The sequence below is a fragment of the Mesoplodon mirus genome, assembly GCF_964341445.2.
Source record: "Mesoplodon mirus genome assembly, chromosome: 5".
Taxonomy (NCBI): domain Eukaryota; kingdom Metazoa; phylum Chordata; class Mammalia; order Artiodactyla; family Ziphiidae; genus Mesoplodon; species Mesoplodon mirus.
The window spans coordinates 12,997,526-13,019,899 of record NC_138980.1 but is presented as its reverse complement, the minus strand read 5'-3'; the positions used below and the strand labels follow the sequence as shown (position 1 = coordinate 13,019,899).

At 48.1% G+C, this 22,374-nt stretch overlaps 1 protein-coding gene across 1 annotated transcript in view; it reads left to right on the top strand.

Annotated features, from left to right (window-relative positions):
* Positions 1 to 22,374, top strand: part of SLIT3 (slit guidance ligand 3) — a 616,238-nt gene that overhangs the window by 84,362 nt on the left and 509,502 nt on the right. Inside the window, exon 4 of the mRNA XM_082622425.1 lies at positions 20,483 to 20,554. Within this exon, the coding sequence (XP_082478551.1) occupies positions 20,483 to 20,554 (72 nt within the window). The remainder of the gene's footprint in view (positions 1 to 20,482; positions 20,555 to 22,374) is intronic.

Genomic DNA, 22,374 nt, shown 5'->3' with positions numbered 1-22,374 from the left:
ACTCAAACACAATCCCCAAACCCAGTCATCCTACACTGTGGTCCCAAATGTCTCGGCCATGGGGTTGAGCCCTACGATTGCCAAGCACTTTGGCTGTGGACTATTGGGAACTTCGTGTAATTTGTTATATATTCTCCCCAGGAACTCTGCCCTGCATCCAAGTGGGGAGTGTGTGAAATCCTCAGTCATCATCTTTTTTTTTTTTTTTTGTGGTACGCAGACCTCTCACTGTTGTGGCCTCTCCCGTTGTGGAGCACAGGCTCCAGACGCACAGGCTCAGCGGCCATGGCTCACGGGCCCAGCCGCTCCATGGCATGCGGGATCTTCCCGGACCGGGGCATGAACCCGTGTCCCCTGCATCGGCAGGCGGACTCTTAACCACTGCGCCACCAGGGAAGCCCACTCAGTCATCATCTTTTAAGAAGAAGAAACAAATAACTCCTTGTTTACACCCCAGCTTTCGGTCCCAGCACCAATTCCTTATTCACACCCTTGGCTCATGAAAGAGCTTAAAGTTTAGTTCCCCAAGGCTGGGGGAAGGGTGGAAAGTCTAATTTTTTTTAACCTACTTGAGGTCTTGTCCAAATGAGTTGTCACCAAAAAATGAAAGCCAGATTTTTTTTAGTGAGAAATAAATATGTGGCCAAGCTGCAGATTGAACCTGAGGTCTCCCTGGATGGTTTCCACGTGTGTTGGTAGCTGGACTCCCAGGTATCAGCGGCTCACATTCTTTCTCTTGTCTCAGCCGAGGTGCAGCACGCACAGATGGCTAATGAGCAATTAACATCCGAGCTGCGCATCCCGCCATGGAGATACCCATCGCCTCATAAGTCAGATTCAAACCAGAGCTGTGAGCTGCCGGGGGGCTGCTGAGTTCAGGGTGAAAGGCAGAGACCCATGTCTGGAAAAGGGAAGAAAAGACAAATTCAGACTCAAAGTGCTCCTTCCTCCAGCTTCTCCATGAGGGATCTGCTTTTGTTGGGACCCCTTAAATTCTCATGGGGAACATACTTCAGATAACCATCGAGGAATTACAGATGAAATCAGGGCCAGCCACGGAGCAAAGAGCGGCCCTTTGGGGTTTAACATTACATCGTGTTCTTCCCCAAGTCTGATTCAATGGTGAGCTTTTCAGCCGAAGAAAGTGTTTTCGGTAATTGGCCGAATCTCCGTAGGAAGACTACTGAGCTTGCTACTGCTTCTATCAGAGCATTGCTCATCACTTGGATTTTTCTCACACTTTTCAAGTTCTAGATACAATCAGTTGTGCATTGGCCTTTGAAACATGTCATGTTGGTATTAGAACTTCCTTGGAGGGCAGAAAAAAGGTGAGAGAGGGAAAAAGTGATAGAATGGAGCTCAAAGGGTCAGTGGGGCCCAGAGCAGAGATAAACCCTTAGGAAATAGGGAAGCAGCATCAGACTATAGATTGTGGGCAAGGGGATTAGAGGGTCAGGCAGGCAGGTGATCAGAATTAGGGATGTCCAACCCCAGGCTGGGTGCATGGCACATGGGCAGAGCCAGCCAAAGAGATACATGGCTTCAGGTGAACCACAAACACTCAGGCCAACCAAGGGGCTAGAGTACAGGCACCGAGCAAGGGTCTCTAGGGAAAGAGGAGTCTGCCAAAGGCAAGACAGGGCCCCATCTTTGAGGAACCTCTCTGAGGTTTCCTCCTATGTAAATTGAAGGTAATAGTTCATAGCTTATAGGGTTATTTTGAGGATAAAATAGATTAATCATTATAAAGTGTTTAAATGACTGGCACTCAATACATTTGGTTATTATTTCCAGGCAAGGGTTTAGACATGAGGGAACCAGAAAAGACAGTCCTAAAACATGAGTATAAACATGAGTATATTACAGGAAAGAAGTTTTTCAAACTAGGTTAGCTTGTCCTTTGAAATGTGCTATTTATTCATTCACTTTCTTTTTTTTTTTTCTTAGTTATTTAAAAAAAATTTTTAACATCTTTATTGGAGTATAATTGCTTTACAATGGTGTGTTAGTTTCTGCCTTATAACAAAGTGAATCAGTTATACATATACATATATCCCCATATCTCTTCCCTCTTGCGTCGCCCTCCCTCCCACCCTCCCTATCCCACCCCTCCAGGCGGTCACAAACCACCGAGCTCACTTTCATTCAATCGTTCCTTCTTCAGTCAAGAAATATTTGAGCCCCTCTGATGTGTAAGGCACCGTTCTAGGCCCAGAGATACAGTGACAACGTAGAGTGGGGGTTGGCAAACTGTGGCCCCATGGGCCAAATCTGGCTCAATGCCTGTTTTTGTAAATAAAGTTTTATTGGAACACAGCCATGCCAATTCATTCGTGTATTGTTTATGGCTGCTTTCATGCTATAGCGGTAGAATTGAGTAGCCGTGACAGGCAGAATAGAGTCTGCAAAGCCCAAAGTAATTATCATCTGGCTCTTTATGGAAAACATTTGCTGAGCCTGATCTAGAGAGACCTTTCAGCGGGTCCTCAACTCTCTTGAAAGAGGCAAGTCAATAGGAAATTGCAGTATAATAAAATAATTTCTGGGGATCATGTATGTAGAAAAGAGGATCAGACAGGCTTCTTAGAAGACATGCCCTCTCAGCTGAGACCTGAAGGCTGAATAGGAGTTAATGAAGTAAAGGAGAAGGGAAAATTGTTCCAGATAGAGGGAACAACATTAACAAAGGCTCAGAGGTAAGAGAGAGCAGGGTATGTCCAGGAGCCGAACGAAATTCATCATCACTGGGGGAACAAAGGACAGGTGACATAGAGCTTCACAGGTAGGAGGAAGTTTTGATGATTTTCTGAGGGCAGTAGAGAGCTATTAAAGAATTTTCAGCAGGGAAAGAACATAATTAGCCTTGTATTATAGGGAGAGCAGTCCACCTGGAATATGGAGGCTGGATTTAAGAGCTGAGTGGAGGGTGAGGATCAAGACTGGGGTCAAGAAAGGCCAGTGGGGAGCCCATTTCAGTAATGCAGGGGAGAGCATGGTAGCCTGAACTATGGGGTAGCAGTGGAGTTAGGAGAAGAGAGCAGTTTGCAGACGTACTTAAAAGGCCGTGCTAGCACCACAATAGCGAGTGACTGCACATGGCGAGTGTCAAGCGCAAAGGAGGAGAGCATGGAAGAGAGTCACGCCCTGAGAAGGGGACCACACGGGCAGGAGCAAGTTTGGGGTGGAGGGAGATGACAGGGTCCATGTTGGACATGCCTGTGGGACGCCCATGGGGGGATAAGTTTCACAATTCAGTTTCTACTCTTCCCTTTTTTTGGCCCAAGATTGATTTTATAGCAGACCCTATTCATCCCCATCTGTACGCACCTGATGGTCAGCGCACCCCAGGGGTGTCCAGCCACACCCCTGTGCCTCCCTCTCCTTCCCCAAGTGACACGCTTCTACTGCCCCGGTGCCAGGAAATTAACACTCGCCAGCAGCAACCCTCAACTACTAACCGGATCGGTCTGTGAACACCCAATTCCCTCACTTTCCTCCCGGGATGATTCTGAGGGTGTGTTTTGCACTGTCCCCCACAGCTGCCCCGCAGGACTGAGCTCCAAAGGCCCCCGGATGTAGCCTCCTAAATAAACCTCTCATAGTGGAACCCTTATTTCAAAGTCTGCTTCCGGGGGAAGCCAACTAAGACAACTGTGAGACGTTTATTTAACCAAACATTATTGGACGCCTGTTGTATACCAGGCATTGAGATGAGCCAGAGGCCCTCAGGCCCTGGGTCTCACCCTCTCTCTTCCGCCTCCTCCTCACCATGGAAACCTTCAGGCCGTTTCACCCCCATTCTAGCCTACACATCAATTCCAGAGTCACCGTCAGGACACAGTTCTCGTCACAGCCCTTTCCAGCTTAAAAACCCACAGTGGCTTTTCTCATGACCAAAAAGCAAGCTTCAAGCTCCCTAAACGGCCCTTGCGGAGCCCTTGACCAAGCCAGAGCAGCGCTCCCAGCAGACTTGGCTGTGATTCCTCCTCTTCCCTTTGTATACTGAGACCCAGCCTTCCCAGAGCACTGGGATGGGCATACGCCGGGGTGGAGAGCATGGGCTTTGGAGCCAGAAGCCTGGCTCTGCTAGCCAGTGTCAATACCAGTGTGACCTTGGGCGGGTTATTCCACCGCCCTGTGCCTTAGTTACCGCATCTGTGAATGGCATAGCAGTACCTACTCTACAGAGCCACTGGGAGGGTTAGATGAGATAACGCATATAAAGCACATAGAACAGTGGCTGCGCACGCCATCAGGGCTAGAATTAGCGGCAGTTTTGGAGAGCACACAGCAGCTGCCTGTGTCGTGCCCTGCTTGGATGATATCCCCCGTTCGGTCCATTTAAGAAACCCCTTCGGGCCTCCCTGGTGGCGCAGTGGTTGAGAGTCCGCCTGCCGATGCAGGGGACACGGGTTCGTGCCCCGGTCTGGGAGGATCCCACATGCCGCGGAGCGGCTGGGCCCGTGAGCCATGGCCGCGGAGCCTGCGCGTCCGGAGCCTGTGCCCCGCAACGGGAGAGGCCACAACAGTGAGAGGCCCGCGTACAGCAAAATAAAAAAAAAAAAAAAAAAAAGAAACCCCTTCAAGACCCCACTCAAGTATTAACTTCTCAGTGCAGTTTTCCCTTACCAGCAACTCACACCCAACCTAAGAAATAATTGCCTTCCATTTTTCAGTTCCATGGTATTTTACATCTATTTTTTGTACTAACACTGTATTATGGTTAACTGAGCATGTATGTGTGTGTGTGTGTGTGTGTGTGTGTGTGTGTGTGTGTGTGTGTTGAGTCTTTTCAGAGCAGCCCACGCCATTCATTCCACTGCTTTAAGACAAGAGCCGAAGATGTTAGCCACTTGGATATCTGAAGGAAGTGTTTTCTAGGAAGAGGAAAGCAAGAAAAGGCTCAAGGGAGGGTGTACCCTGATGTGGCCCAGGAGTAGCAGGGAGGCCATGTGGCTGGAGCAGAGTGAGCACGTGGGAGAGTGGAAGGAGGTTGAGACTGAGGGGTAAAGTGGGGGAAGGTGGACAGAGCATGTGTGGATGGTGGCCCATCACAAGGACATTCACTTTTGCTCTGAGTGGTATGGGAACCACTGGAGGGTTTGAGCAAAGGAATGCCTTGATTAATGAGGGTTTTGGAAGGACCGCTGTAGCTTCTAGTGGAGCATAGGGTGTCGGGGAGCCGGGGTAGAACCAGGAGACCGGTTGGGAGACTACTGCAAATCTGAACGCGCTTCCTCCTCCTTCCCTTCTGTCCTAACAACCCTAGCATCTCAGTGGCTGGCCAAAAATAAACATTTATTTTCCTCACTGATGGGTCATGGTTTGGCCGGCTTTGGCTGATTGCAGCTGAGCTGAGCTGAGCTCAGCAGGGCTTGGATTCGGGCTGTAGATGGGGTTCAGGGTCTTTCCTGTGACTTCTCATTCTCCTTGGCTTAGTGGCTCCCAGAGGCATATTTTTCTCATGGCAGATGGAAGAAGAGATGAGGTCCAACCAGGTCACAGAAGCACATTTAAAGCCTCTGCTCACATCACACCCACCAACCTTCTGTTGGCCAAATCAATGTACATGGCCAAGCCCGACATTAGGGGGGCAAGGAAGTATACACTGCCCACTTGAATGGGAGATACTGCGAAGACACATGGCCAAAGCCTGATGGATGATTCTATAGTGCAGCAGGAGAGAAGAAATTAGAAACAATAAACCAATTTACCACATCCTCTCTATTGCAATTACCCTCATCCAGTGTCGCCAAGTGTTGCCTGTCATCTTTCTGTTTCTTTCATCCATTCCATTTCATCCATTCTGGTCCCCTTCAACTCAGATACTGCCTCACACAATGGTCTCCTTCATAGAATCTCCCCCCATCAACTCTTGTTTCTCCCCGACAACACATCCTGCATGCCTCCGCCTGAGTTTTCCTCCTACAATGTTTCTTTCTTCACACTGATCCTGCTTGAGAAACTTCAGTGACCAGCCGTTTAGCAACACAGGGTTCCTCAAGTGCCAGTAATTTCTGTACCCTCTTCATGGTTTTGGTCAATCTGTAGAACACCTGTATTTTTTTTAAGATTTTTTTTTAATGTGGACCATTTTAAAAGTCTTTATTGAATTTGTTACAATATTGCTTCTGTTTTATGTTTTGGTTTTTTGGCGGCAAGGCATGTGGGATGTTAGCTCTCCAACCAGGAATCGAACCTGCACCCCCTGCATTGGAAGGTGAAGTCTTAACCACCGGACCGCCAGGGACGTCTCCACCTGTATTATTATTATTTAATATTTTCTTTCATTTAACTTTAAGTCAACTTACTTTTTTTTCCTTAGCCTCGTCTTAAATCATAGTGACCATGAGAAAACTACATTTTTCTAAAAACATAAAAATACATTGTGATTAAAATAAGCCTGCTTGTGCATTTACCCCCTGAAGTCACTAGAGGTATGATGATTACTTTCAGGGACCCACTTGCCTCCTGCACAGCTTCATCCCACCTGTCTAACCTTCACTCTCATCTTTGCATATTTCTGTTGCTGGGGTCATCATGGTCTCTTCCTTGTCTGTGCACCTGTCACGGAAGAGTGTTAGCCCTTAGCCTTGGTCAGACTGCCCTCGGAGCCTGGAAGACCCTACCTCTTTCTCTCTGCCTGTCTATCCTTCAAGATTTGTGCCTCTTCCACGAACCCCCTTCCCCCCTAGTTAGCTGGCTCTCACTTCTGCTTCGCTTACAGCCTAGGCCCATCACCCAGAGTCCCAGCTCAGGCTTTTCTCATCGTTTCACGTGTACTGATCTCACCAGCTTGGCTCACAAGTGCACCAAGCCTCTCATGGCTTGTGCCTGCCCAGTCTCTTTCCATCCAGCCCTCAGGGATTCTTCATCCTTCACCCTGCATATTGAAACAGGTGCTGTTTCCGTGGTGCCCCATCGCAGTCTTTGACTGTTTCCTCTCAGCCCTTTCTCTGTCTTTCATCCCCTGGTTCATTCCTCCTTCTCTTTCAAGATGCTAATCAAATATTGCCTCCTCTGTGAAGCCACAAAGTTTCCTCCCACAACTTGCTGTATGTCCTTCTCTCTCGGCGTATGTCACATGTGCCCGTGGTCACCAGTGTACTTATCTCCCTTCCCCACTAGACTGACTGTAAGCTCCTTAAGGAGTGGATCTGTGTCCGAGAGCATGACATAGAATAGGCACTTAGGGCTTCCCTGGTGGCGCAGTGGTTGAGAGTCCGCCTGCCGATGCAGGGGACACAGGTTCGTGCCCTGGTCCGGGAGGATCCCACATGCCGCGGAGCGGCTGGGCCCGTGAGCCATGGCTGCTGAGCCTGCACGTCCGGAGCCTGTGCTCCACAACGGGAGAGGCCACACCAGTGAGAGGCCCGTGTACTGCAAAAAAAAAAAAAAAGAAGAAGAAGAATAGGCACTTAGGAAACGTTGAATTTCACAATCAATTTAAATTTGAATTAAAGTGACTTGAACTTTGCTGTTTCAATGGGACTAGGCATTCTTTGAAGGCAGAGATCTTACCTTCTCTCTTTTTGCTCCCCTATGTTGCTTGCCCCAGGTAGGCAAACAGTAGGTGCTTATTAAGTTTGCAGCAAGATGAGTTTCGTAGGAAACACAGGAGGTGGCTATGGTTGACAATGAAAATTGATACCAATTAAGATAGCTTAGCAATTCTAATCTCTTTTAGGCCTAAGCTGATTTTGAACACCAAATGCATCATGATTTTGATAACTGAAGGCAGATGGAGCCGTGTTGGAGCCCTTTGCCTTTGCTCATGATTGAAAGGAAAGATGCAATTCATGTTAGGTACCTAGTCCTGTCTATTCTATATCAGCTCTGCATCTGGAGATGGTGTCAAATTCTTCTCAGGATGGAACTGGTATTGTGTGTGCGTGCGTGTGTGTGTGTGTAAAACAGAGAAAAAGAAAGATAGCAGTCCAGATGCCAACACACCTGGAATCTATTTGTGAGGATCACTGGTTCAGTCCACAGCTTGGACCATTCATTTATTTCTCACTAAGTGAACATCTGGGATTCAGTTTGAGACACCATCAAGTTTGGATGGGATCTCAAAGCCATGGTTGGGATGAGGGACTGCTCGCCCGAGGTGGGAGTGAGAGAGGTGAGCAGGGGCTCTTAAACTATTCTGCAGACTTCAGTTCAAATGCAATAGCCAGAGGGTTGAGAAACCCTTCCCAGGCTGGAAAAGCATTAAAAAAGAAGCGGGGATGGGGTAGGGGGAAGGATAACCAAAGGAGATTCTGTCAGATCAAAGCAATAATGCGATCTGAAAGTACCCCCTTTCTCCTTTTACCCTGTTCCATCTCCACCCCATAGTGCTAAAAATGTCCAGGTATCTTCCTTTTCTAGGGAAAAAAAAAAGAAGAAGAAAAAAAAATTGGACGTTGACCAGAAAGGAAATGCTATGAGAAAGTAAAATTCTAATTAGTTATAGATGAGAATTGGTCACAGATAATTACTTGACATTCCTTGGCTCATGCCTGGGAGGGCTTAAAAGATCTTTTTTTTGTTGCTAGATATGTAGACATATATCTAGATAACTAGATAAACACAGAGAGAAGCTCACCGTCATTAACAGATCTTGCAGAGCGCAAGTGTTTAGAACAGAAATGAAAGGGAAATTTGTCATTCACAAGCCAGGAATGTTTGAATCGTTCGCTGTCAGGCCTCTTTTTTCTGTTCTTTCTTTCCTTTTTTTTTTTTTTTTTTTACTTCGAACTTTTTCAAAACAAAAGTTCAATGGGTTCAAACAGGATCATTTTAAACAGTACCCTTCCAGAAAATTTGTGCTGAGTTGCACCTGCTCTTGGTGACATCTACCGACCAGAGTATTTCTCCTTCAATTTGCATCTGTCATTTTCCTGCCAGTGGGTTGAAGGGGTTGGAGACCCAGATGAAGGGCCTAGAATAATCCAGAGAGAACATGGAGAATCTGTAGTGAGTTGTGCTCATGCCATCCTATTTAGAACCAGCTTTGCTGCATTGCTTTGAGGATTTTTAGGGTGGAGGGGAAATCCCATAGCTACCTCAAGTATTTTTCTCTTAATTCCTAGTAGAAATGACTCAACATTAACTCAAGGCTGCTCAAGGCATGCTTAATGTCTTGGAGGAGCATGTTTTTAGAGAACAACACTAACTTCTAAGGAATTCTCAATCCTTCTTCCCTATCCAACACAGCTCTCCCGTATTTATTCCCAGGCAGCACAGACAAGAGAGAGTTAGCCTTTGGGGGTCTTCTGCCTTTTTTTTTTTTAAATGTATTTATTTACTTATTTATGGCTGTGTTGGGTCTTCGTTTCTGCGCATGGGCTCTCTCCAGCTGCGGCAAGCGGGGGCCACTCGTCATTGCGGTGCGCCGGCCTCTCACTATCACGGCCTCTGTTGTTGCGGAGCACAGGCTCCAGACGTGCAGGCTCAGCAACTGTGGCTCACGGGCCCAGTCGCTCCGCGGCATGTGGGATCTTCCCAGACCAGGGCTCGAACCCGTGTCCCCTGCATTGGCAGGCAGATTCTCAACCACTGCGCCACCAGGGAAGCCCCTTGCCTTTTTTTTTTTAAGCACCTTTGTTTTACTAATATAGAAACCTCACTCTGATGCCCCACCTGGCGTAGGGACCCTTACCCTTACTCTGGCTTCACTTGGTTCTGAAACTGCCCCTGCTTGCCCCTCACCCTGCTGTACAATTGAGATGGCGTAGGCCTCGGACTCCTTATTCTCAGGACCCTCCTTCAAGCACTGTGGCAAAAGCGTTTAGTTTATGCTATTGTGATTACAACCCTCCTGTAACCTGGTTGTAGCACTCTGGAAGGTCTCTAACAGGCTACTCAGGTTTTAGTAACCAGAAGTGAAGTAGCCAGTACAGGGGTGTTGCGGCAGTTGCGTAGCAACTTTATAGTACTTTAAGTTTTCCACCAATTTGACCATCTTTATCTTCTTTGCTCCTCAGTAATTCCGTGAAGTAGGTATCACTCACTCATTCATTCATCCATTCAACCAACCAACTAAACAACTAGCAAATATTTATTGAGCACCTCTTAGTTGCTAGAAACTATTCTAAGCTCTGAGTCACAGTGAAAAAAAGAGACAAAGACCCTCTTCTCAGGGTACTTCATCTTAGAATGGATATTCTAATTGAGATCATTATTCCCATTTTCACATGAAGAAACCAAGAAAAAGAGAGAGGTTAAACCCTAAAGGACACACAGCTTATTTAGAGCTGGATTTAGAATCTAAGTATCCTAGCCAGCTTCCAGAATAAGACTAGAATAAGGATCTTAGGACTCATCTCATCCAACCAACTGATTCTGTTGATACAGAAAACCAAGCCGCAGAGGGGGGCTGTGGTTCACACAGTCACACAGCTTTGGGGCGCAGAGCTAGGACCATAGCCCAGCTTCCCAAGTCCCAGCCCCGGGGCCCTGTCCATGAGTGCATGGACCCTGCAGTGGCCTAAGATACACCGGCTCTGCCATCTTGTCACTGTCACTCTGTCTTAGTCCATTCAGGCTGCAATAACAAAGCACCACAGACCGGGTAGCTTATTAGCAACAGAGATTTGCTTCTTACAGTTCTGGAGGCTGGAAGTCTGAGATCGTGGTCATGCTCTGGTTCTTCCGGGTTGCAGATTGCCAGCATCTTGCTGTGTCCTCACATGGTAGAAGGGGCAAGGGATCTCTCTGGAGCCTCTTTTATAAATGCACTAATCCCATTCATGAAGCCTCTACCCTCATATCAGCTCTCCAAGGCCCCACCTCCTAATGCCATCATCTTGGGGGTTAGGATCTCAGCATATGAATTTGGGCAAGAGGAGGACACCAACGTTGAGACCATAGTGACCTCCCTTACTTCCTTAACCAACAGATCTCATGACTCATTTTCCTAGGTACTATAAGCACATTCCCTCAACTGCCTTGCCCAGTCTTGCCTTCCACAGACTCTTAGTACCAGACCCGCCATACACTGTCCCCTAACCTCCGCCTTCCCTGTTCTTGCCACAGATGACCTGTTTTTGGCCCTGTCAAAGGCCACTGCCATCACTTGTGCACTGGAAGCTCCTCTGTCACCTATTCAGGAGCCTCACTCTAAAAATTTCCCCCTCATCCCCTGCATCATTGATTTACCAGATCAGTCTCATCAGCATAGGAGCATGTTGCAATTTGCCCCATCCTAAAAAATAAAAACAAAACCTTTCTTCACCCCATTTCCCCTGCTGACTATCAACCCATTTTCTATTCCCCTTTATAGCAAAATCCCTCCAAATTATTATTTCCCCTTGACTTTGGTCCTCCCACTCTTTCTTGAACCACTCCAGTTAATAGTTGATGCCTGACTCTGTACCAAGCTGTTCTTTCTAAGTCACCGTGTTGCTCAGTTCAGTGTTGTCCTCATCTTTCTCTACCTCTTGGCTGCATTTGACCAACCAGTCCCTCCCTCCCTTTCTCCCTCCTTGGAGTCCCATTTTCACTTGGCTTCCACAATTCCACCTTCTTCTCTTGCTTCTCCTCCTACCACACTCTACCATTTCCTCCTCCCTCTGGTCTCTAATGGATGGTGCAGCCCAGGACTCAGTCCTAAATCCTCTTCCCTTCTTTTCTTCATTTCTCATGGTGGCTGTGGTTCCTGTATTTAAATACCATCTACATCTCCATTTTGGTCTTATCCCTGAAGCCCAGATTTGCATAACCAATCATCTATTGGGTACCTCCACATGGATATTTATGGGCATATCAAATTTAACATGTCCAATCTGGCCCCTCGCCAGACATGCCCTGCCCACAGTCTTCCTCCAGCTCAGGTAACAACAGATCCACACTTTCAGAGGCACACGCCAAAACCTCAGCATCATCCTTCATTCTCCTCTCTCAAGCTTTACCTCCAATCCATCAGCAAATCCTGTCTGCTCCACCTTCAAAATATTTTCATCTTCACACCTCTGCAGCTACCACCTTGGTAGCAGGGTAAAGAGAGTTCCCAGAGAAGGGAGGAGCATGTGCAGAAACCCTGAGGCAGGGGAAGATGCAGGACTGGAGTATCCCTGAAGGAATAAAGGCATGATTTTTGAGTCTGGGGAGTCACCTGCCCTATTGGCCCCATTATGAAATAGGGTTGAAGCGATCGCTGTGGGGATCTGAGTTTTGGCCACTGCCAAGCAGTCTGGCTGTCTGGAATGGATCTGGCCAGCCCTAAGGGATATACGTGATTTTGTTAATCGCATGTGCGTTACGTCTGCAGTGTATGTTGTGTGTGTGTCTGTGTGTGTGTGTTCATATGCATGCGTAAGTATGCATTTTTTCCCACTCCAGACATCTTTTCCTGGACTCTCTGCCATCTGGGTACTAATGTAGTTCCATGTCCAATCTACTGGGGGATCCCCAGAAACCCCTGCTCATGACTTTAGTCCTAGATGAAGCAGCCTTTTTGTTCACAGACCTTTGGGGTTCCTTGTGTTGTTCTAGGCAAACATGACTTAGGCTTTATGGGTTGGTCACCATGGAACAAGCTTCTCTGCAGAGCCAGGACTCCTGCCCTTCTTGCCCCCACCCTCTTTTCTCCTCCTGAAATCAGGGTCTTCTGGAGACAGGGGTATTTGGGCACATGGCAGCAGCTGGGACAGGGGTCAAAGGCAAGGCAGGCTCAGGCCACCAATGTGCTCTGTTTTATCCCTAACAACCGTGTAATTGTAGGAAAATTGGCCCAATGTGAGGTGCTGGAAAGTTCAAAAAGGGTTGTTTCAGGGTCTTTGTGCCTGTTTTCTTTTCATGCTGGAGTGTTGAGTTGGAGCCCAGCAAGATCCTGGGCAAACCCCAGAGCTCTCTAGAACTGGACAGATATCTCGGGACAGAGTCACCTACCAGGGCAGGCAGGGGCTGAGAATGCCCTTGGGGAACATCTGAATAAACAGACCTTTTAGGTCTGAGAGGGGAAGAAGGATAAATGCTCTTAAGAGATGGCTCCGGATTCCTGCCCCCTGGCCTGGGGGCAGTGATTTCCTGGGACCCTCAGAGCCTTCTTCAGAAACCAGAGGGGCAGTATCATTCAACAGGCTTTGAACAGTAAGGCCAAGGAAGCACAGGGTCAGTTTCCTACTCTGCTTTGACTCAGTTTCTCCAGCTATAAAATGAATAAATACTCTTATTACTGGCCTCCCTCTTAGGATTGTTGGGAGGCCTCCTGGTCAACCAAGCACCAAAGAGTTAAGGAAGCAGAATAGTAAAGCGGTTCAAAGTTCAGGTTTCGTTGTCAAAGAGACTTCTGTCCAAACCTTATTTATCAACTGCGTGCCTTTAGACAGGTTTCGTAACCTCTCTGAGCCTCAGTTTCCTTGTGTAACATAATGACATTAGCAATGTTGCTTTAAGGATGAGATGAGATAATGCATATAAAGCACTGCCCACAGCAGTTAGCCCACTGTAAGTGCCTTGCATTGATAGAAAAGGAAGGAAGGAAGAACAAGATCAAAGAGATCCTTATTATTGCTTTGATTCTAAAGCGAGTTGGGTATTATGATAGTTCTCGCCAAATATTCAAGTGTCCCTGTAGATTTCCCAGCTTCCTTTGCAGTTAGGTTTGGCCATGTGACTAGTTCTGGCCAGTAGACTGAGAGTAGATATGATGTGAGTCATTGTGAGGTCAAGGAAATTAAGAGCTGGTGTGGCTCCTCCCTCCCTCTCATCCCCAACACACTGACCTTGGGGGCCACATGTTCTCTAGGGCAGCGGTCCCCAACCTTGTTGGCACCAGGGACCGGTTTCGTGGAAGACAGTTTTTCCACGGATGTGGGGGAGGGGGAGGATGGTTCAGACGCTAATGCAAATGATGGGGAGCAAAGGGGAGCAGCAGATGAAGCTTTCCTGGCTCACCTGCCACTCACCTCCTGCTGCGTGGCCCGGTTCCTCACAGGCTGTGGACCGGTACTGGTCCACGGCCCGGGGATTGGGGACCCCTGCTCTATGGCATCTTAGAGATAGAGACAAGCCTTTCTGTGGGTGTGGAGTCTGTCCACTGTGTTAACCCAGTGAGATTTCGGAGTTTCTTTGTTACTGCTAATAGCCTTGCTGACCGATACAGTCATCTCTGAAGAAGAAATACATCTCCCCTATTCCTGACCTCCTGGGGCATCTAGGGATGATGATAATGATAATAACAGTGGCTGTAACAGCTACCATTTATCGAGCCTTTGAGAAATACTGCAAAGCCCATAGCAGATGTTAAACTATTCAGGTATCTCAGGAGGTTCATGTTTTGCTATTACATAATAATTGTGTTCCTAAAGTAAACTTTATTTTTTTAAAGGGTTCTCTTAAAAACTTCAGTGAGGAAAAAAACTGCTTAGGACAAGAGTTTTAGACTATGACAACAAAGTTATTTCTCTTACAGAAATGTCAAAAGTAAAGGGTTTTAATTGCTATTAGGACATTCTGAAGTTACAAACTACAAATAACAGATTTTCAAAACTGACATAAGCCAACCTAAAGGTCATTGAGCAAATGCTGAATTCCATGCAAGACAAGATTCAGGTCAACTTGCTTCCAGACCATCAAAATAAATTGTGGCTTGGTCCAGAAGTGCTATGTCTGAATAGCTCTGAATAGCAAAGCCGCTTTGGTCCTTGGTGGTGTTTCTGAAAATACCAGTAGACCTGGAAGGTGTCCAGGCTGCCTAGGAAAGTGCCTGGAGAAGGGGATTCACTTGATTTCATTCCTAAAGCAAACAGCCCTGGTGACCTTTGGGAATTAGCACATTTTGACTTCCTCCCTCCCTCAGGCCTTCGCTGGGCAGCTGAACATTCCACACCTCCCTGAGAAAGGGGAAGCACTTTGAGTGGGTGCTGGGGCCTCTTGCTGACTAAGCATGCCTCCTTCCGGCCTGGAGGCCTCTCACCCATCCTGCACCGACTGAGGGGACGAACTGGCTCCATCCTTTCTTGCCTTGCTGCCCAGTAGGTCAGTAGTGAGGCAGGTGAGTCTGGAAGCCGAGGCTTCAAGAAGATTCTGGAGCATGTGGATAGATTCAAGCAACTGGGCCCTCTGGGAGTTCTGTTCACCTGCAAACAGGATGGCTCCCCTCACCCAGCGGAGGAAGGCTATTGCTTTTTCAGGCTCCCCTAATTGGCCATTCCCACCTTATGATTTACTCATGAAATTCAACAGGCCCTTACTGAAGGCCCCCTTGCATGCCTAAAGCTGTGTCAGCTCACAATGGGTCACTGAGTAGATATTAGACCTATTTCCCACTCTCAAGGACCTTCAGAACTTAACAGAAAGACGAGACCCACGTGTGAGGTAATAAATCACAACAGTCTGTAATGAGGGCTAAATTAAATACCATCATTTTCCATGGTAGTTAAGAGTCCAGGTTTGGCATTAGGTGTCTGGGTTCAAATCCCACCACCATCATTTTGGCTTTGGGCAAGTGCCTTAACCTTCTTAGGCCTCTGTTTGCTTATTATAGGTTGACCAAGGGTACTAGCCTCAAGCACTTCTGTGGGGAATTAAATGAGCTGGCACATGTGAAGCACCTTGTACAGTGCCTGACTCATGGTCTTAGGGTATTACCAGCTACTGCTACTAGTTGTCAAAATATATTTGAGGGACCCCAGTAGTTTAGAAATCCTGAATCTAAACACACCTCCATCTGCATAATGGTCCTCTAGTCTTTATTTCTTTCAGCACTGATTGGTCATTTTGACTGATCAGTTACCCAAGCTGGAGCCCCTGGGGCCTTCATATGCATTTAATCACAAAACCCTGTTGATTAGACCTCACGTCTATGTCCTCCACTCCAATATGACTCTTACCCTTAACTGGGTCCTCACACAGCCACACTGATTACTCAGGAACCCTCTTAACTGCTCACCTTGCTTTTGATTTCACCCTCTTCCAAACAAGCCTTACCACTACTCAAGAGAACTTGTTAAAATCCAAAACGGATTATCATTTCCTTGCTCAGACTCTTTCTGTGGCTCCCTCTGACTCTCAGTAAACAGTCAAGCCCAAATCCTTGATCATGACCCGCAAGGGCCCTCATTGATATGACCCCTGCCTACCTCTAGAGCTTCATCGCTTGTGTTCCTCGTCACCCCCAAGTCCCAGCAATGCAGCCCCCTGTACCCCAAGTTCTCCTCAGTCTCCTGGTCCTCCATGACCATGCACATACACCTCTCAAAGTCTAGAACCCTTTGTCCCTATCTCCCGAAGAGTCAAAATTATGCTTTAAAAAACAAAAGCAAAAACCCTCCAAACCACTTTGTTTGGGAAGCCTTCCTTTCCCAGGTCTGGGTTAGCTGCCTCTCCTCTGTGCCCCCACAATAGCTTTGCTTACAAGATCATACTGCAGATTTTTGTTTTCGTGTCTGTCTCCTTCACTAGCATCTGACCTTCTTCATCTACATCTTATTCATGCAGGTGCAGGAAGGGACTCTATCTTATTCGTCTTTGTATGTTCATATTGAAAAATGACTAGGAAGATGGATGGATGGATGGATAAATGGACAAATGGGTAGATGGATGGATAGGTGAATGGTTGGATAGAATAGTGGATGGATGGATGGATGGATGGACGGATGGATGGACGGACGGACGGATGGACGGACGGACGGACGGATGGACAGATGGGTAGAGGGTGGATTTATGAATGGATAATGGATAGATAAATGAAGGAATTCAATAAAGTGGCAAAAACCTCTAATTAGGTCTTGCGGTCATCAGTGGTACTGCAGAGACAAGGCTCTCTTTCTTGGAGCTTCACAGTTCAGGCCAAAAAGCAGAATGACCTTGCAACTAGCAGCCAGTGGGTTTTTTTGACCTGGATGCTCCCCATTGTTCCAGCAGGAAGGCTGAGAAGGAGTGTTGATCCTAGAGGGAGAGAGGACACCCAGGTGGGCTTTATCCCATCATTGACCCAGCCTATAGCCTTTCTGCCGACCTCCTCAGGTCTGCCCTCATACGGGTCCCATTCCATCCTTTTCTTCATCCAGGCATCATGGATTTATTTCCAGCTTGAGCTATGGCAGATTTCCGCCTCTGATTCCAGGGTGAAAGAGCAGCAGATGGCATGAGTACGGAGGATGCCTTGACCAACAGCGCTGTGTGCGGCCCAGCGCTTACCCGTTCCTCTGTCAGGAGAATAGCACGTTTCACTCTGTTCATTTTCCTGTTCAGGAGCTGCTCTTAGAGCAGCCACGTGAGAAGTTCACCTTATGCAGCTTGGAGCGTTTCTTAGCTCTTCGAGGAAGACCTTTCAGGCCGACTTGGTTCACTAAATAAACACAAATAAATCCTGGAATGGAATGAACTAGAAATGAAATGTCCTGTCGAGCTCCTCTTGATACAGAGAACCAGCATGCAGCCCGCCCAAGCCGAAGTGGAAAGACCCTGAGGCTTTTGGGAGAAGAGCCCAGCTCAGCCACCCTGGAATCCTCATTCAGGGTTTATGAAGCAGCAGGCAGCACACAACTGACTAAATTTGGTTGTGTTTTTATTTTTGTCCAGCCACAAATACCGGCAAAGAACTGAAAACGATTCCTTCCCTTCCTGGAGCCTCGGAGCCAAGCTGGTTTTATTTTTAGCTTCAACTCTGGTTTTGAGCTTTTAGGACACTCAATACCCTCCCCACTGCGGGCAGCGGTGGGCCAATTTCAGGACGTTTGCCTAAACTGGAGCGTTGGTTATCTGAGTGTAACTCTCACCAGGTTTTGTGCAGCTGTGGCAATAGAGAGTGGTTCCGGACAGACCCACCTAGAGACCCACTTCTACTCTTGGGGACTCCAAGAGCATCCTTTTCAGGGAGGGAAATGTACTCAGGGTGGATGGTTGTCTGGGCTGGGGCAGTGGAGGTGGCAACCCTGGATGAAAGGAAGCAGAGGCAAAAAGAAGACTAGGGAGGGGAGAAGAGAAGGGGAAGGCAGCTGTCACAGATTGAAAGCCTTCGAGGAACACAGTGGTTCAGAACCAGGCTCTGGAGGCAGACCCCCTGGGTCTACATCCTGCCTCCGCCACTTCCTGTCATAGTGGCCTTGCAGAATGGGCTCAACCGCTCCAGGCTTCGCTGGCTTTATCTGTGAGATGCGGGTAATTATGACACCAGCCTCTGAGCTGCGCTGCCTGAGATCCTACCCCTCTAGCACGTGGCGTAGCGCCTGACACTCATTTGTGCCGCAACTTATTTCAGTTATTATTGCCATGCTCTCATTGCAGTGCTAGACACTTATGCATACAGTGTGTCATTAAAACTTACTGTAACTCACTGAGTAGGGTTATTAGGCAGACGGAAAACGGAGGCTCAAGGAGCTAGGTGACTTCCCCGAGGTTCCATGGCGAGAGCATGATAGAGCCAGACCTGAACCCAGCGTGACCAACCCCAAAGTCATAGCACCACGCCTTCTCTGGGACCAGTGCTTCCCCGTGTTAGAAAGGAACTTATCACTGGCTCTGTGAGAGCTGCTCTAGACAAGGAGCTAGACTCCCCCTCCTCTCCTCTGGGCTCCCCCCTTTCTTCCCACTTCGGTGACAGGAACACACAAAGAGCAGATACTGGGAGTGATCAAAAGAGCACTGGTCAAATCCATACAGACAGAAAATAGAATGGTGGCTGCCAGGGATGAGGGGAGGGGCCCTGGGGTGGTGGTGTTTAATGGGTACACCATTTCAGATTTGCAAGATGAAACAGCTCTGGACATCTGTTGCACAGCAGTGAGAATATACTGAACACTACAGACCTGGACACTTAAAAATGGTGAAGGTCGTCAATTTTATGTTAGGGCTTTCGTTTTAACCACAGTTAAACAAACGAAAACAAAACAAAAAAGAACACAGGGAGTCAGGTCGCCGTTTTGGTGGGGCAGGGAATTTGAGCTTATCTTGTCCAACTTGCCAGCCTTTTCTCAGGCTTCCTTCCAGTCAGGAGTGTCACCAACAGCTCCGCCGGTCCACCCCTGCCCCACACCACGTGGACCCCTTCAGGGCTGAGCTGCACACTTCTGACTGGAGGTGGTGAATGCTCCTGTCACACGCTCTGCCCTTTCAAACTTCCTTCTAGTCCCCTGTCCTCTGAAGTTTTTGTCCTTTAACCTGGAACGAAAAGGGGAAAATAGCAATCCCCCCACCCCCCAGGGGATCATGTCTGCATGATGTGGTGGAGGACGTGTGGGCTTTGGGGACAGAAGCCGGGAAGAAGCTCACCTTTTCTTCTCTTCAGTTTGCTTAGCTCTAAGATGGGATGATACATTTTTTCCACGTAGCCAAATATGCACAGTTTAAGCTGAGAAGTTCAGCCAGGCTGTAAACTGCTCTTTTGCACGAGGAGATTCTGGAGAGTGAGATTCTGAGGATTCTGGGGACAGGAGATTTGGGGACACTGGTTTGGGCTTCCCTGATTAGGCTGCGTAAAGATGCTTGGACAGAGAGGCCTGGGAATGAGCAGGGGGCAGGCTCTCCCTCTTGGCCTCACACTCCCAGGAGAGCAGGCTTCATGGAGACCACGGCGACTTACGGTCCCTTGGAAACTCAGATGGCTTTCTTTTCTGTGGGCACCAGCATGGGCCGTTCTCAGGAGAGAGTCTGGCTCTGTTGCCACCACCCAACGTGGGACACCCCTCCTGGGCTGAGTTTTAACCTCTGGGTCTATACACCTAGACCGTGATCCCTGACCCAGGGCCGACTTTGCCATTAGGCACGGTGGGGACAGCACCCAGGGCTGACAGTACTTTTTAGGGACCCATGAAAATGGTTTAATTTCTTTTAAAATTAGAGGAAAGGAATGAGTGTTCAGGTCAAAGTAAATGTTATATAATATTAATATATTTGTTTTTATACCAACACAGTTATAAAATACAATATTTAATTTTTTTTAAATAGGGGAAGGGGCCCACAAAGGCAAAAATGCCCAGGGTCCACGGCAGTCATAATGCAGCCCAGCTCTGGTCTGAAAAGCCAGGCTGGCAGGGATTCCATTTGGCCCTTTAACCCCTGGTGATCTGTCTCACCCTCTTCTCTGTTCCTAGAATGACTGCTATCTGTCCCACCTCTCCTCACCACTTAGGATCTGGAATATTCTCTCTGGTATTTTGTTTATTTTTAGGGACCCATTTCACATGCCCATTCCATCACTTGGCAATAGCTAGCTACCACAGGCACATGTTGAGAAAAGTTCAAAAGCCTGTCTGAGGTTCGTGGGAAAGAATATCATGATCCGCTAGTGATGCCCCTCCGAGGCTCGTGAAGGGGGGTGTGGCAGCAAGCATGTTGTGTTCTTGCTTCCGACTGACCTTTGCCTTTTTATCCCCAACTTGACTCCCAGCTCTGCAAGTTCAGAGTATGCCTTACACGTGCTGAGCATCCCACGTTGAAAGATCTAGAAGTCTCTTAATACCTGTTGATCGATTGACCAAAGGGGTGTGTGTAAATACTCTTGATCCCGTTTCATGTCCCCTTGACATCTTTTCATTCTTTTTTCCCCCTTCAGGCGCCTGAACAAGAATAAACTCCAGGTCCTCCCGGAACTGCTTTTCCAGAGCAACCCGAAGCTCACCAGACTGTGAGTAGAATGGAGTTTTGTTCCCTACCTGGTGTCTTGTCCGGCTTTGCTGATGCCGAGGATGCGGTTGCCTTAGCGTGGGGAGCCCTGAGCCGTGTGGACCTGGGCAGTGAGTCCGCGCACGTGGGCGCTTGGGGCCAGGCTTCAGCGTGCTGGGTCCTCACACTCCCCTCCAGACTGCCTTTCGTGCATCCGTCCTTCCCAGATCATCTGCTTAAGTGGCCTGTGAGGGCTGTGGACCTGTGGTAGTGCATCTCTCCTTTGCAAGGAGGGAGGAAACTCTTCCTTTTAACTTGGGTCTGAATTAACCTCAGGGAAATGCCCTGAGGGTAGGCTTGGAGGTGAATTGATTCACACAAGACTGCCAGTGGTCTCGGAGGAGGGCAGTGGTTTGGGTTAAGCATTTCAACCTCACCTCCTTGCTGGCTAGAAGGATTCCTGCCCTTTGCCTGCTTCCTACCGCTGCCAGTCCGGGAACCCTGGGTCTGGAGATCTGTGATTTTGTGGGAAAAGAAAGAAACGCTTTGAATTTTGCTTTATCTTCAGAATGGTCCAGGGTATAATGGGGGGTGGGGGGAGACTTGCAGATTCTCTGTGTATTTATTCAGCGTGAGAGTTTGGATACTGAAGAGCTGGAGATGCACGTCGCGATGGAGATTGTGATTCGTAGATTGGGGTTATTAGGCGAGTGCTAATTACTGACGGTGAACAACTCCATGACTTTGAACCTGAAAGTCCTACCGGCAGTAACTAGTGTACATTATGGGGTGAATTGGTTGCCCAAGGCTTGACTTTCTGGCTGGAGCAACAAGTGTCCGACTGCTTAGCAGTCAGGCAGTGAGATGTTCGGCCTGGCTGGGAGGACTCTGACCTTACCGGGGAGGCTACAGAGTGGTAGCCACCCTTCTCATTTCCAGTGGCTGTGTTTAGTACCTCCGTATGCAATCCGCCGATGCATGTAGATAAATTGGGAAATATGAAACGCATGTCTGCATGTGCACTTAAGAATGAGTTCTGAATTAGGAATCTGTATCTCTCTCTGTACACACACACAGAGACAATTTACATAAATGTACTTTCAAGGGCACTTGGCTGCAACAAGAATGGGCTGGGGTTGGCTGGGGTTTCAAGGGTACCGCGGCCTTGCTTGCCTTCTCTGCGGGACACCTGTACTTTGTCACGGTCTCCTCTCGCTGGTACTCCCTTTCTCTTGCTCAGTCCACCCGGCTGACTGTGCTAAATGAGGGAAAGAGCATGCCTGCCTTTCCGCTCTTCGGCTCTGAATCCACCTTGATGGATGTGAGGGTGCATGAGGTGCTGTTGCTGGCCCGAATGAGCAACAGCAAGTGGGCAGACGGGGAAACCACTCTAGTTTTTAACTTCCTCTTCCCTTTACAGTTCTTCCCTTAAATGCTCACCTAATAGCCATCTCTCCACCCAGCATTACCTTGTGCTTTTCAACCTGCTTTTAACTAAATAACGCAGACTGTATGCTGTTCATCTGGAATCTCAGCATCACTTTCGAGGCAAGTAAAAGGTGCTTATGGGACTGGGGCTGCTGGGCAGCTTTGAGCGGGTAGGTCTGAGAGTTCCAGTTGCTGCAGGAGGTCAGGGGGGCTGATTCTTGCTCCCCACGGCCATCAGGTGAGGCCCATTTTAGGCGGGACTGGTCTTGATCCAGGCAGAGGAGGAGTTTCAGGCCGTGATAACAGGCCTCTGCCAGGCTGGGGGTAGCACAGGGGCATGGGAAAGTCCAGTGTCCTAAAGGCCACTTTCTAACTGAAAGAGGTCGAGAGAGCCACTTTCCCTTCTGTGCCTAC